The following is a 14,331-nucleotide window of genomic DNA, read 5'->3' as shown; positions in this document are numbered from 1 at the left end:
GTTGGCCAGGCTGGTCTCGAACTCCTGACCTCGGGCGATCCACCCACCTCGGCCTCCCAAAGTGCTGAGATTACAGGCGTGAGCCACCACACCCAGCTTTCTGTTTACATTTTTAAAAACGTATTTTGGGGCCGGGCGTGGTGCCTCACACCTGTAATTCCAGCACTTTGGGAGGCCGAGACGGGCAGATCACGAGGTCAGGAGATGGAGACCATCCTGGCTAACACGGTGAAACCCCGTCTCTACTAAAAATACAAAAAATTAGCCGGGCACAGTGGCGGGCACCTGTAGTCCCAGCTACTCGGGAGGCTGAGGCAGGAGAATGGCGTGAACCTGGGAGGCGGAGCATGCAGTGAGCCGAGATCTTGCCACTGCACTCCAGCCTGGGTGACAGAGTGAGACTCCATCTCAAAAAAAAAGGATTTTGGGCCGGATGCTGTGTCTCATGCCTGTAATCCCAGCACTTTGGGAGGCCACGGTGGGAGGATTGCTTGAGCCCAGGAGTTCCAGACCAGCCTGGGCAACAAAATAAAAAATAAACTTTAAAATACCTATAGCCATGAAATATCAACAGTAAGAACTGCACAAAGAACTCCCACATTCCCATCAGATTCCCCAACTGTGAACATTTCTGCACATTTGCTCCCCTCCTCACCTCCCTATCTGCACGTACACTACACAGGCACACGCGTGCACACGCACACCACACACAGGTACACACGTGCACACACCACACAGGCGCCCACGTGCACACACACCACACAGGCGCCCACGTGCACACACAACACAGGTACACACGTACACACACCACACAGGCGCCCACGTGCACAAGCACACCACACACAGGTACACACGTGCACATGCACACCACACACAGGTACACACGTGCACACGCACACCAGACACGTGCACACGCACACCACACACAGGTACACACGTGCACACACCACACAGGCGCCCACGTGCACACACACCACACAGGCGCCCACGTGCACACACAACACAGGTACACACGTACGCACACCACACAGGCGCCCACGTGCACAAGCACACCACACACAGGTACACACGTGCACATGCACACCACACACAGGTACACACGTGCACACGCACACCAGACACGTGCACACGCACACCACACACAGGTACACACGTGCACACACCACACAGGCGCCCACGTGCACACACACCACACAGGCGCCCACGTGCACACACAACACAGGTACACACGTACGCACACCACACAGGCGCCCACGTGCACATGCACACCACACACAGGTACACACGTGCACACGTATGCCACGTACACACACCACACAGGCGCACACGTGCACACACACCACACACAGGTGCACACGCACACCACACACAGGCACACATGCACACGCACACCACACACAGGTACACATGTGCACACGTATGCCACGTACACACACCACACAGGCGCACACGTGCACACACACCACACAGGTGCACACGCACACCACACACAGGCACACATGCACACGCACACCACACATGGGTACACACGTGCACACGCACACCTGCCTCCATCTCCTGACCTGTGTGAGGCAGAGCTGCACACCCACTGCCCCATCACACCAAATGCTCCAGGGTGTGCTTCCCCAAACAACAGCATGGCCACCTCGACCCTAGTCAACACCAACATCACCTCCCAGTTCCCAGACTCCACCCGACAGCCTTCAAGGGCTCCATGAGTACAGTTCCCACAAACACATCCCGAGGAATCCACCCAAGAACAAGCTTCAGGAGCCACACTGACGAAGGCCCAGTGACGCACATTACGCCAGAGTTTCCTGGAGAAACAGGCGGGTCCAGGTCTGGGGCAGAAGGCCCATGGGATGAGCCCAGAGTAGCCCGTCCTGCAGACTTGAGGAAGTCGTCGGCACCACAGTCACATCCACAGGACTCAGGGGCCAACCAGAAGAGGCTCCTGCTGGCCACGAATGGGGCAGCCTGAGCTTCAAGAAGGATAAAAACTCTCCAGTGTGTGCACCCCAGGAGCCACAATCACATGGACACACAGCACTGACCAACCCCTTCCAGTGACCAGAGGCCACTTTATCATCTGGAGGGCGGGGACATAATGCCAAGGGATCCGGCATTTATCCTGCCTGTTCTAACGGACTCATGACATCGGGTCTTGATTCAGCCGCCAGTCCGCAGGAATTTCAAGGAGAGGGCGCCGGTGTATTCCCATCAGGAAAGCCTGCGGCGCCAAGCTCGGCGGGTTGGCTGCCCCAAGTGCTTAGACAGGAAGAGAAAGAGGCGCAGGTTCCCACGCACAGACGTAAGGGACCGAAGGGTTCCTCACGTGCAACTCAGGGCAATGCTAAGACACAGCCCAGGTGCCCATGTGCGTGGCGAACCGCAGAGAACCGCACGGAGCAGTGTGGTCACAGGAAGATGGGATCCAGTTACAACCTCTGCCAGACTCACAAATGCACCCATCACCACTGCACCATACGCTTGAAATGAGGGGACTGTGGGATAAGCGGATTTCACCTCAACAAAGATTTCTCTTCAGTGCCTGTGCTTTATTTTTTTCTTTTATTTATTTATTTGAGATAGGGTCTTGGTCTGTCATCCAGGCTGGAGTGCAGAGGTGCGATCTCGGCTCACTGCAACCTCCACCTCCCAAGCTCAGACAATTCTCGTGCCTCAGCCTCCCAAGCAGCTGAGATTACAGGTGTGCCCAGCTAATTTTTGTACCTTTAGTAGAAATGGGGTTTTGCCATGTCGGCCAGGCTGGTCTTGAACTCCTGGCCTTAAGCGATCCACCGACCTAGGACTTCCCAAATGTTGGGATTACAGGCGAGAGCCCGAGTTTGAGACCAGCCTGGGCAATACAAGAAGACACTGTCTGCACTCAAAATAAAACAATTAGCCGGGCATGGTGGTGCAGACCTGTAGTCTCAGCTAGTTGGGAGGCTGAGGGGGGAGGGTCACGTGAACCCAGGAGGTCAAAGGCTGCAGTGAGCTGTGATCGTGCCACTGCACTCCAGCCTGGCAACAGAGTGAGACCCTGTCTCCAATAAAAAAATAAATAAATAAACTTGAGAAGTAGCTAAGACCTCTGGTTAAATACTTGGTAGAAAACTGAGCAATTACTTAAATTCCTAGATCCCACTAAATCAGAACAACTGTCTTAAATTCAGCAATTTGTTAGCGCACAACTCAATTAAACTTTATCTGCTGTAACTAGGAGACCCTGAACGGAAAAGCAGCAATCACTTTTTTCCCTAATATATAGTGTTCTTTTTTTAAAAAAAGTAGCTTATGGCGAAAGCTGGTATCAAGAGGCCTCAGATTGTACAAAGTGCTTTCTGTGCAACCCTCTCATGGAATAAACTCACACTTAAGGTGCAAGTCCTGAGGCTCACAGGTCTGGAAACCTGGGTGTGGTGAGCCCGCCCGCCTGGTGACTCAGTGCAGTCTGATCCCCAGACAGCCGCTCCTGACCCCAGCGATGAGCCTCCTGTGACAAAGCCAGCCCAACGGGTGTGTGGCCCAGGCCACGTGAGCCCCACCCTCAGGACAGGCGACCTCAGGGAACCCCACTCGGGGGGACGCAGGAAACACGCCTCCGATGTGGCAAGTGCGGTGCCAAGAGCCTCCCTCCACCCACCTCTGCTCATGGGCCTGAGAGAATGTGCCTTGTGGGTCCACATCTCAGCCAGTCCTTCCAGCCAGAGCTGAGGTATTTCTATGGCGAGTTATTAAAACCTGACCTGTTTCCCTATTTTTCAAAGGAAACCAGGTCAAACCCGTCTTTCAGGATGCAGAGGGCTAATTCAGGACGGCACTGACTCATGACTGAGGGCCCCGGGACGGGACTCCCTCCACCCTCAGTCAGTGGCAGGACCCAGGCCAACCTCCTCCTCTGAGGACCCATCGCCCGCCCGGGGAGCGGCGTCTGCACCTTCCTCCTGCGTCCTTTCCATGCCTTGCTGGGATGGTGATTGATGGCCGTCACCTTCATGGGCTCTACAAGAGGCCGCGGGTGTGGCAGGTGATCTGGGCTGAGAACCCGGGGTGTGGCGCGTCTGAGTGTGGATGGTCACAGGCCACGGGGAGCGTGTCCTCAGGTCACTTCCAAACTGAATTGGGATTAGAGGCATTTGCTGGTAAAAGTAACTCCCTTAACTGGACCCCCTCTGTGACTCACAGCGATGGACCAAACAGTCCTCCTGCCTTCTGCAACAACAGCGGTGGGGGAAACCGGGGAGGCAGATGTGGGGTGCAGGCCTCGGGCGCGGAGGCCTGGGATGGGATCTCAGCCCCTCGACTTGCTGGCGGACTGTGTGCGAGCTACTTAATCCCCGCCAGTCTCGGCCTCCTCCGAGGAAAAAGACGACAATGCGCACGACATTCTCAATGCCCAGACGGGCTCGCACCCCGTGGTCGCTGCCCCACGGCAGGGAGGTTTCGTTTTGTGTCACGGGCCTGGAGGCCTCGGTGGCTGCAGAAGGCTCCACTCCAACCCCAGTCTTTCCGTTTGCACCTTCACGCTCACCAGGGAACTCAGCCATGGGTTGACAGGTCTGCTGGCCATTCCGCTCTTCCAGTCTCTATTTTGTAAATTGCCTGTTGGGCACATTCTTCACCTGATGTTCTGCTGAGCTGTTTCTTTTTCTGCTTAGATTTTTTTTTTTTTTTGAGACGGAGTTTCACTCTTGTTACCCAGGCTGGAGTGCAACGGTGCAGTCTTGGCTCACTGCAACCTCCACCTCCCAGGTTCAAGCGATTCTCTTGCCTCAGACTCCCAGGTAGCTGGGATTACAGGTGCATGGCACCACACCCAGCTAATTTTTGTATTTTTAGTAGAGACAGGGTTAGACCATGTTGACCAGGCTGGTCTCGAACTCCTGACCTTAGGTGATCCACCTGCCTCAGCCTCCCAAAGTGCTGGGACTACAGGCGTGAGCCACCGCACCCTGCCTTTCTGCTTAGATTTTTAGAAATTCACACACAGTCCACACACTAACCCTTTGTTAATTACATGGATCAAAGATACTTTCTCAAACCAGCAGCTTTTTACTTTGCTTATGATGTCTCTTACCAAAATTAGTTTTTAAATTTTCATGTAATTAAAATTATCGATGCCTTTTATGCTTTTTGAATTATGTTCAAGAACTTCTCCCCTACTCCCACATGACACAATTGTTCTGTATTTTGTTCTCTGAGTTTCAAAGTTTTACTTTTTTACATGAGTCTTAAATCCACCTGGAATTGAAATAAGAGTTTAATCTTATTTTCTTCCATACAGTCAAGTGTCGCTGAATCATGTTTTAAACAGTCTTTTTCCCATTAATCGACATATCTCACAAAAGACATTCCCATAGATTAATAGATCCACAGACTGGTTGATTTCTATCTGGCTTCGCAATTCTGTTCCATTGCTCTGTTTATCCATTCATAACCTAATACCACACCATTTTAATTATTAGAGCATTATAATATATCTCCAGTGTTGTTCTTTCAAGCCTTCTTGGCTCGGCTTTGCCCTTGATTAGTCCATATGATTAAGCCATCCTTGCATTTCTGGAATAAACTATCTTCAAACTAAAAAAATACTTCATAATCATCTGTAGATTCAAGTTGCTAATATTAATAATGAACATTTACATACTTCTGTTCATCAGTGAGATTAGCCTGTATGGTGTGAAGGTTATACTAGCTTCATAACATGAAGCGATGAGCAGTTCCTTTTTTATATTTTCTGCAAGATTGATTAATTAATCAGTTATTTAGACAGGGTCTTGCTCTGTCACCCAGGCTGGAGTGCAGTAGCACTACCACAGCTCACTGCAGCCTCGACCTCCTTAGCTCAAGTGATCCTCCCACCTCAGCCTCCCGGGTAGCTGGGACCACAGGCATGCACCACACAAAGTGCTAGGATTACAGGTATGAGCCCCAAGATTTATTTAAAAGAAAAAAAAAAAACAGGAATTAACCACAGCCCTTTAGGAGGCAAAGGCAGGAGGACTGCTTGAGGCCAGGTGTTTAAGGCCAGCCTGGGCAACATAGCAAGGCCCCATCTCTACCAAAAAAAAAAAAATCTACCAGGCATGGTGGTGTCTACCTGTGGTCCCAGCTACTCAAAAGACTGAGGCAGGAGAATCACTTGAGCTAAGGAGGTTGAGGCTGGATTGAGCCATGATCACACCACTGCACTCCAGCCTGAGTAACAGACTGAGACCCTATCTCTAAAAAAATACAATAAAATGGCCAGGTGCGGTGGCTCACGCCTGTAATCCCAGCACTTTGGGTGGCCGAGGTGGGTGGATCACCTGAGGTCAGGAGTTCGAGACCAGCCTGGCCAACATGGTGAAACCCCATCTCTTACTAAAAATACAAAAATTAGCCAGGCGTGGTGGTGGGTGCCTATAGTTCCAGCTACTCCGGAGGCCGAGGCAGGAGAATGGCGTGAACCCAGGAGGCAGAGCTTGCAGTGAGCCAAGATCGCACCACTGCACTCTAGGCTGGGCAACAGAGCGAGACTCTGTCTTGAAAAAATAAATAAATAAAAATAAATAAAACAAAAACATTAAAAAGCAGGAGTTACCTGTTCCTTCACAGTCTGATAGCAGCAAAAACCCAGTGTGTCCATGCACACACCCATCTGATGTTCTATTTTCTCTCTCAAGTCAACTTCATTAGGCTGTTTTTTTCTCAGAATTATCCACTACTGTCTCTTCATTTTCTTCTTTTGATTCTTAAAAATCTCTACAAATCTTCAAATTACAGCACCTTTTCATTTCTACTATATCTTATACTTTTTTTTTTTTTTTCTCAGATAAGAGTCTCACTCTGTCACCCAGACTGGAGTGCAGTGGCGTGATCTTCGCTCACCTGTTCTAAAGTCACGAATGCACCAATCACCAGTGCACTGTACACTTGAAAGGGGGGACTGTGGGATATGTGGATTACACCTCAACAAAGATTTCTCTTCAGTGCCTGTGCTTTTGTGTGTTTATTTATTTATTATTTACTTGAGACAGGGTCTTGTCCTATTGCCCAGGCTTAAATGCAGTGAGGTGATCTCGGCTTTCTGCAAGCTCTGTCTCCCGGGTTCACGCCATTCTCCTGCCTCAGCCTCCTGAGTAGCTGGGACTACAGGTGTCCACCACCATGCCCAGCTAATTTTTGTATTTTTAGTAGAGATGGGGTTTCACCATGTTGGTCAGGCTGGTCTCGAACTCCTGATGTCAGGTGATCCTCCTGCATCAGCCTCCCAAAGTGTTGGGATTATAGGTGTGAGCCACCATGCCCGGCTACATTTTTTCCTTATCAGTCTTGCTAGAGGTTTGTCTATTTATCAGTTTTCCCAAAGAACCAGATTTTTGTCTCAGTTTATCTTTTCTTTTGCTTTGCTGTTCCTGTGTCACTAATTTTCAGTCTTTCATGTATGTTTATATAGGTCTATAAAAACTCTGAAATACATACATCGGACTGATGATAACAGTTACCTCTGAGTGGGAGATAAATGGGGATGTGCTAGTGAGGGCAGGTCATCACTTTTACTTAAATTTTTATTTTTAGTAGAGATGGGAGGGGTCTCACTTTGTTGCCCAGGCTGGTCTGGAACTTCTGGGCTCAAGTGATCCTCCCACCTTGTGTCCTCCCAGATGCTGGGATTATATGTGAGTTACTCTGCCTGGCCTTGTTTTTTTTTTTTTCTTTTTTAGATAGAGGCTCACTCTGTCTCTCATGCTGGAGTGCAGTGGTGTGATCTCAGCTCACTGCAACCTCAGCCTCCTAGGTTCAAGCTGATTCTTGTGTCTCAGACTCCTGAGTAGCTGGGATTACAGGCGCCCGCCACCACACCTGGGTAATTTTTATATTTTTAGTGGAGATGGTGTTTTGCCATGTTGGCCAGGCTGGTCTTGAACTCCTAACTGCCCGCCTCGGTCTCCCAAAATGCTAGGATTACAGGCGCGAGCCACTGCTCCTGGCTGTCACTTTTTATTCTATAAAAAGTACTGTATTTTTTGAACTTCTGAAATGAGAATATGTCTGTGTATTTCTTGTATAACTTAAAAAGTAGCAATTAAGAGCAGGGTAACAGTGGCACTGAAGTGACCTAGTTTGGGTAACTGTAACTTAGGGAAGGACGGATATTAGAGCAGGATGACCGTGGCACTGAAACGACCTACTTTGGTCACTATAACTTAGAGAAGGACGTATATTTGCCTCTTTTCTCTGCCGCTGGGAGAGCTCTGCCGGGATCGGAATAACCCCTTTTCCTCCCATAATCCTAAAAGTTTAGTTTTTATACTTTCTTTTCTTTTTGAATCCAGACCTATTTGCATTGCAGTTTCGTTCAACTTAATCTCATAATGAATATCGGAAATGACGTCTCATGGACTGAGAATGCATCTGTCCATCACACCAGCACGGCGGGGCCTGCCCCTGCCCTCTGGGTTGGCACTGAGCCCTCCGACCTGAGCTCTCACCCTGCTGCTGCTTGGGGTCCACCCCCCACAAAGACGGAACTCGTGTGTGCTCCCCGATGTTTCCCACACCCCTGAACAGTGCCCAGAACACGATAGGTTTCCAACAAAAATGTGGTGAAAAGAATTGCACGGCCCACGGATGGGAAGATTCGCCGTGATTTGCTCTCGGACATCACTGAAGCAGGCTGTGAGCCTGTGTCCACGTCCTGCCAATCCCACATCTGGATGTCTCCTAACTCCGTCTGCCTCTGGTTGCACCATTCTGTCCGGAGCTGCACGCCCGGCCATAGCGAGTAGTAGCTGACGATTGAAGACGCCTGAGCTATGTTCGTTTCCACCCCACACCTTCTCCCTATCTTTGCCTTTTTTCCCTGTATTAATACCTCATAAAAGATGGCGCTCTTCCTGCTTCTTCTTCACCCATTTTTCCCGCGCCCGCGAAAATTACTACCTGACAGCGCAGGTGCAACCTGACGTTCGACCAGAGAAACCAATACCTACTTGGTCACGCCCTCTGCGATGAGATCATCTCCGCCTCTGGCCCAACCCCTTCCCCTCCAAGTGTATATAAGGCACTGCATTACCGCCATTAAAGAAGACTTGATCAGAGCACTGTCTTGTCTCCATTTCTTGTATCTCTTGTTCCCCAAATTCCCACCCCCTCTTCCAGGGCCTGCTTCGACTATCCCGCGGGCCGGGAGATATTCCACCTGGTCCAGGCGTTCACCGAACTGAGCTGCGACGGTCGCATCCCTTCCGCCCCGCGAGGCTCTGCCTCCTGCTGCTGCTGCGCCGGGTCCGTGGCCTCCAGCCGGGCGAACGGCTCTTCCCGCTCCCGGGAGCTCTGCGGGGCTCCCTTCCTCTGGGGTGGCTCCGCCAGGCTGGTCTCTGGCATCTCCATTTCTGTGGCCTTGGGTTGAGGGTGGCACTGATTCCTCCCTGCCCTTAACGATGCACTGAGCTTCGCCCCGTCCGTGAGGACACGCACTACGGTCTGTGAGTCACACAGCCAGGATCTGAACCAGGCTCGGCCACGTACAGCGGTGGTCAGGCCAGCACGCAAACTCTCCCGGCCTTCGGTGTCCTCACCCTGGAAATGGGGTGGGTGACTGTCTGTGTGGTGTGGCTGTCCTGAGGACGAGCACAGCTCAGCGGGAACCTGACACACGCCGTGCGCTCACCAGGCAGGAGCTGGAGCCACACACCCCCACCAGGCTCCAAACACTGGGGACTGGCCCGGCTGCCCCTCACGTCTCCTCTGCCCTACAGGATGAACACGCAGCCCCTTGGCCCAGCACCACAGCCAGGCTGGGGAAGGGCAGAGTGGTCTCAGCCCCAGGTCCTGCCTGTCCGACGGCTCCTCAACTTCTCTTCCCAAGTGACCTGAGCCTGCAGCCCATCGTCTGCACTGGCCTTCACTGTAACCCGTGGATAACTTACTAATAAATACATTTTAATTATTAAATAATTAAACATTAATACAGAGAAAAGTGGAAAGGTTTGAAAAGAAGGTTTTCACCTTAAAAAGTAAGTACTTACTTAAAAAGTAACTATGGATATACATAGCACAATCGTGCTCTTGCTAGTATTCACAAACTCGGTAACAAATACACACATGAAACCAAGACAGCCTCTCAGAGATTCTGTGATCAATACAAGCTACACTGTGGCCCTCAACGGACACAGAAGTTACCAACTGAGGAGGGGGTGAGCCAACCACGCAGGCCCAGCTGCCCGCAAGGGTCAAGACAGCAAAGACCCTCTGTTGGCCCAGGAGCAAGCAGCCGCTGCAGCCGGGACCTGGCCACTTACATGGGTTTCTCCTCTTCGACTCAATTTCAAAGACATTTTTTTACTGCAAAAAGATTTTTGGCCGGGCGCAGTGGCTCATGCCTGTAATTCCAGCACTTTGGGGGGCCGAGGCGGGCGGATCACCTGGGGTCAGGAGTTTGAGACCAGCCTGACCAACACGGTGAAACCCCGTCTCTACTAAAAATACAAAATTAGCCGGGCATGGTGGCACACACCTGTAATCCAGAGGTTCCAGTCAGCCAAGATCACGCCACTGCACTCTAACCTGGGCGTCAGAGCAAGACTCTGTCTCAAAAAAAAAGATTTTAACCTCAACTCCCAAACTATTCAACCATGTTTTAATTAAATCTTGATTTCTCAGCGGAATCACTTTGGCAGCACCAGAAACAGGACAGTTCAGGCATACCGCAGGAATTTTCAACATACCAGGTAGTATCCTTCCAACAAGAGCATCTAACAGCCAGAACGATTCTTCTTCATTATTCGTTATAAGAATCAGATATCCTGCTATAAAATTCATTCCCTGAAATTAGAAAAAGGAGAAACAGAAATTCACATTGAGTTTTAAGCCTCCATACGATTCTGCAATCATTCAGCTACTAACTACCCAGTTTCCATTTCTCCTGCTTTTCCCTAAAACCTGCATAATTCCAGAATGATCCTTTAGTAGAACTCTAGAGTCACTAAATACCTACCATCTAGTAATGTGTTTAGTCAAGCTTACGTGAAGAAAAGTAAAAGCAAAGGGAAACACTTTAAAGAAATCCTGGGCCGGGCGCGGTGGCTCAAGCCTGTAATCCCAGCACTTTGGGAGGCCGAGACGGGCGGATCACAAGGTCAGGAGATCGAGACCATCCTGGCTGACACGGTGAAACCCCGTCTCTACTAAAAAATACAAAAAACTAGCCGGGCGAGGTGGCGGCGCCTGTAGTCCCAGCTACTCGGGAGGCTGAGGCAGGAGAATGGCGTGAACCCGGGAGGCAGAGCTTGCAGTGAGCTGAGATCCGGACACTGCACTCCAGCAGAGCGAGACTCCGTCTCAAAAAAAAAAAAAAAAAAAAAAAGAAATCCTGAATACTAAAATCAAAGACTCATCCACTAATGGTAACCTTGTGATAAAAAAACATAACTTACCTTTGGTTTCTAAAGAAATTACTATATATCAACAACATGAAACTTTCTACCAGAGAGAAAACTATACCAATGACCACATTTTATAAAAACTGTAAGGAACATGTTCTGACACGCGGGTGTTGGGAGAATTTCGTGGTGGAGACCCTTTCGGGAAATCCATGCGCACACCTGCCAAAGGGGTGCTGCCTCAAACATCACATATGTGACCCTCTCCATCGAGGGCAGCCCCAGACCCTGTGGCTGAGAGCGGACTGGGGGGACCTCTGTGGCCGAGAGCGGACCCGGGGGGACCTCTGTGGCCGAGAGAGGACCTAGGGGGACCTCTGTGGCCGAGAGCGGACCCCTTCGAGCGGACAGTGCTACTGGTCCTGGGAGAGGGTGACAATGTGGACAGTGGACACATGGAAATGCAGGTGGGTGATCATCATGGAGAAAAAGCAGAACATGGCCAGGCACAGTGGGGGATCCCAGCACTGTGAGAGGTAGAGGCAGGAGGATCACCTGAGCTCAGGAGTTCAAGACCAGGCTGGGCAACATGGCAAGACCCTGATCTCTACAAAACATACAAAAATCACCCGGGCGTGGTGGTGCACCTGTGGTCGCAGTCACTCAGGAGGCCAAGGTGAAGAACTGCTCGAGCACAGGAGGTTGAGGCTCAGTGAGCTGAGATCACGCTACTGCACTCCAGCCTGGGTGACAAAGCGAGACCCTGTGTGCACGGTCTCTCTACACGTCTGCTATGCATTGAACTGTGTCCCCCGCCCCAAAATTCAGCTGTTGAAGTCCTAACCCCTAGTACCTCAGATTGGGACCTTGTTTGGGAAAAGGACTGTTGCAGATGTCATTACGGATGGGGTCATGGAGGAGTTGGTGGGCCCTAATCCAAGCCTGGTGTCCTTGTCTTAGGCGGAGCTTTAGACACAGGCACACACAGGAGAACGCACGTGGAGATGGAGGCAGAGACTGGAGTAGTGATGCTGCCCACGGAGGGGCACCCAGGACTGCCAGGAACCAGCAGAGTCAGAGCGAGGCCTGGCACAGTCCCTTTGTCACAGCCTCAGAAACAACCCACCGTGCAGACATCATGACCTCAGACCCCGCAGACGCCGCGACCTCAGATGCACAGCCTCCAGAGCCGAGAGAGAATTCGTTTCCACTGTTTACCAGGCTGTGGCACAGCCTCTGGAGCTGAGAGAATTCATTTCCACTGTTTACCAGGCTGTGGTGTTTCCCTAGGGGTCCACAGCAAGCTAACAGGTGCACATCTACGCACACACATGTGCATATGTGCCTGTAGGTTCCAAATGCCAGCTGAGCTCTGGCATTCTGTTAGTATGTAACATTGTGTCTGTGGTTTGTTTTTTTTTTTTTTTTTTTGAGACGGAGTCTCGCTCTGTCGCCCAAGCTGGAGTGCAGTGGCGCTATCCTGGCTCACTGCAAGCTCCGCCTCCCGGGTTCACGCCATTCTCCTGCCTCAGCCTCCCGAGTAGCTGGAACTACAGGCGCCCGCCACCGCGCCCGGCTCATTTTTTGTATTTTCAGTAGAGACGGGGTTTCACCATGGTCTCGATCTCCTGACCTTGTGATCCGCCCGCCTCGGCCTCCCCAAGTGCTGGGATTACAGGCGTGAGCCACCGCGCCCGGCCGGTTTGTTTTTTAAGAATAGAGATGGGGTCTTGGGGCCAGGCCCAGTGGCTCACGCCTGTAATCCCAGCACTTTGGGAGGCCGAGGCGGGCGGATCACAAGGTCAGGAGATCAAGACCATCCTGGTTAACACAGTGAAACCCCATCTCTACTAAAAATACAAAAAATTAGCCGGGCGCGGTGGCGGGCGCCTGTAGTCCCAGCTACTCGGGAGGCTGAGGCAGGAGAATGACGTGAACCCGGGAGGCGGAGCTTGCAGTGAGCCGAGATTGCGCCGCTGCACTCCAGCCTGGGCAACAGAGCGAGACTCTGCCTCAAAAAAAAAAAAAAAAAAAAAAAAGAATAGAGATGGGGTCTTGCTAGATTGCCCAGGCTTGTCATGAACTCTTAGCCTCAAGCAAGCAATCCTCCTGCCTTGACCTCCCAAAGCGCATGATTATAGGAAAGGGCCACCCAGGTGGGTGGTGTTTCTTGGTTTGTTTCTTGTTTTTTTTGAGACAGGGTGTTGCTCTGTTGCCCAGGCTGGAGTGGTACAATCATGGCTCATGGCAGGCTTGACCTCCCAGGCCCAAATGCCCCTCTCACCTCAGCCCCTTGCGTAGCTGGGACCACAGGCGTGTGCCACCACACCTGGCTAATTTTTTAACATATTTTGTAGAGATGGGGTCTTGCCATCTTGCCCAGGCTGGTGTTTGCATTTTATTAAAGTTGTTTTTAAAACGCGAAGGAGCAGAAAATAGAATGACGTAGAGGGTTTCTTGCCCACTCTACCTCAACTCCAGAAGGCCAAATTCTTGCTCCTGGACAGTCATAAAAGCAAGGAATGGCAGCAATTCTGTCTGCAAAGGAGGGACTCTCCCAGCTTCACCTGACACGGCACTGCCTGCCCGCCACAGAGCCGCACACGCGCAGCATGTGGAGCAGCTGGTGAGGACAGCGCGGTCCTGTGGCTCTGCTGCTGGCCTGTCTCAGGGCATTCCTCATGCACACGTCCACCCTTTCTCCTTGGGAGCATTCACTCTGCCAGGGGCCAGGCCCAGGGCTGTCCAGGCAGGGGCTCCACACTCCCACAAACGTTCGCTCAAACTGCATTTTCTGTTTGGTGCACGCCTGGCTCCTGGCTCCTATAGGAAGTTTCTGGTGGCATCACTGGGCCTGCTGGGTTCGAACCATCGCGACAATGTCCTTCCCCGTCCTCCTAGAAACATTTAAGCCAGCCACAACCCCTAGAAACCTGTGAAGCACATGACCTGAAATGCC

General features: G+C 51.3%; 1 protein-coding gene across 7 annotated transcripts in view; it reads right to left on the bottom strand.

Moving 5' to 3' along the window:
• Window positions 1-14,331, bottom strand: part of LOC105485254 (growth hormone regulated TBC protein 1) — a 47,461-nt gene that overhangs the window by 15,650 nt on the left and 17,480 nt on the right. For all 7 annotated transcript variants that reach the window (XM_071080979.1, XM_071080980.1, XM_071080983.1 and 4 more), the window contains one exon: window positions 10,719-10,815. In XM_071080979.1, coding sequence (XP_070937080.1) covers window positions 10,719-10,815 — 97 coding nt within the window. The remainder of the gene's footprint in view (window positions 1-10,718; window positions 10,816-14,331) is intronic.

The sequence above is a fragment of the Macaca nemestrina genome, chromosome 16, assembly GCF_043159975.1.
Source record: "Macaca nemestrina isolate mMacNem1 chromosome 16, mMacNem.hap1, whole genome shotgun sequence".
In the NCBI taxonomy this organism is placed as follows: Eukaryota; Metazoa; Chordata; class Mammalia; order Primates; family Cercopithecidae; genus Macaca; species Macaca nemestrina.
The sequence above is the reverse complement of the archived record's forward strand: the minus strand, read 5'-3'. Positions and strand labels throughout refer to the sequence as shown.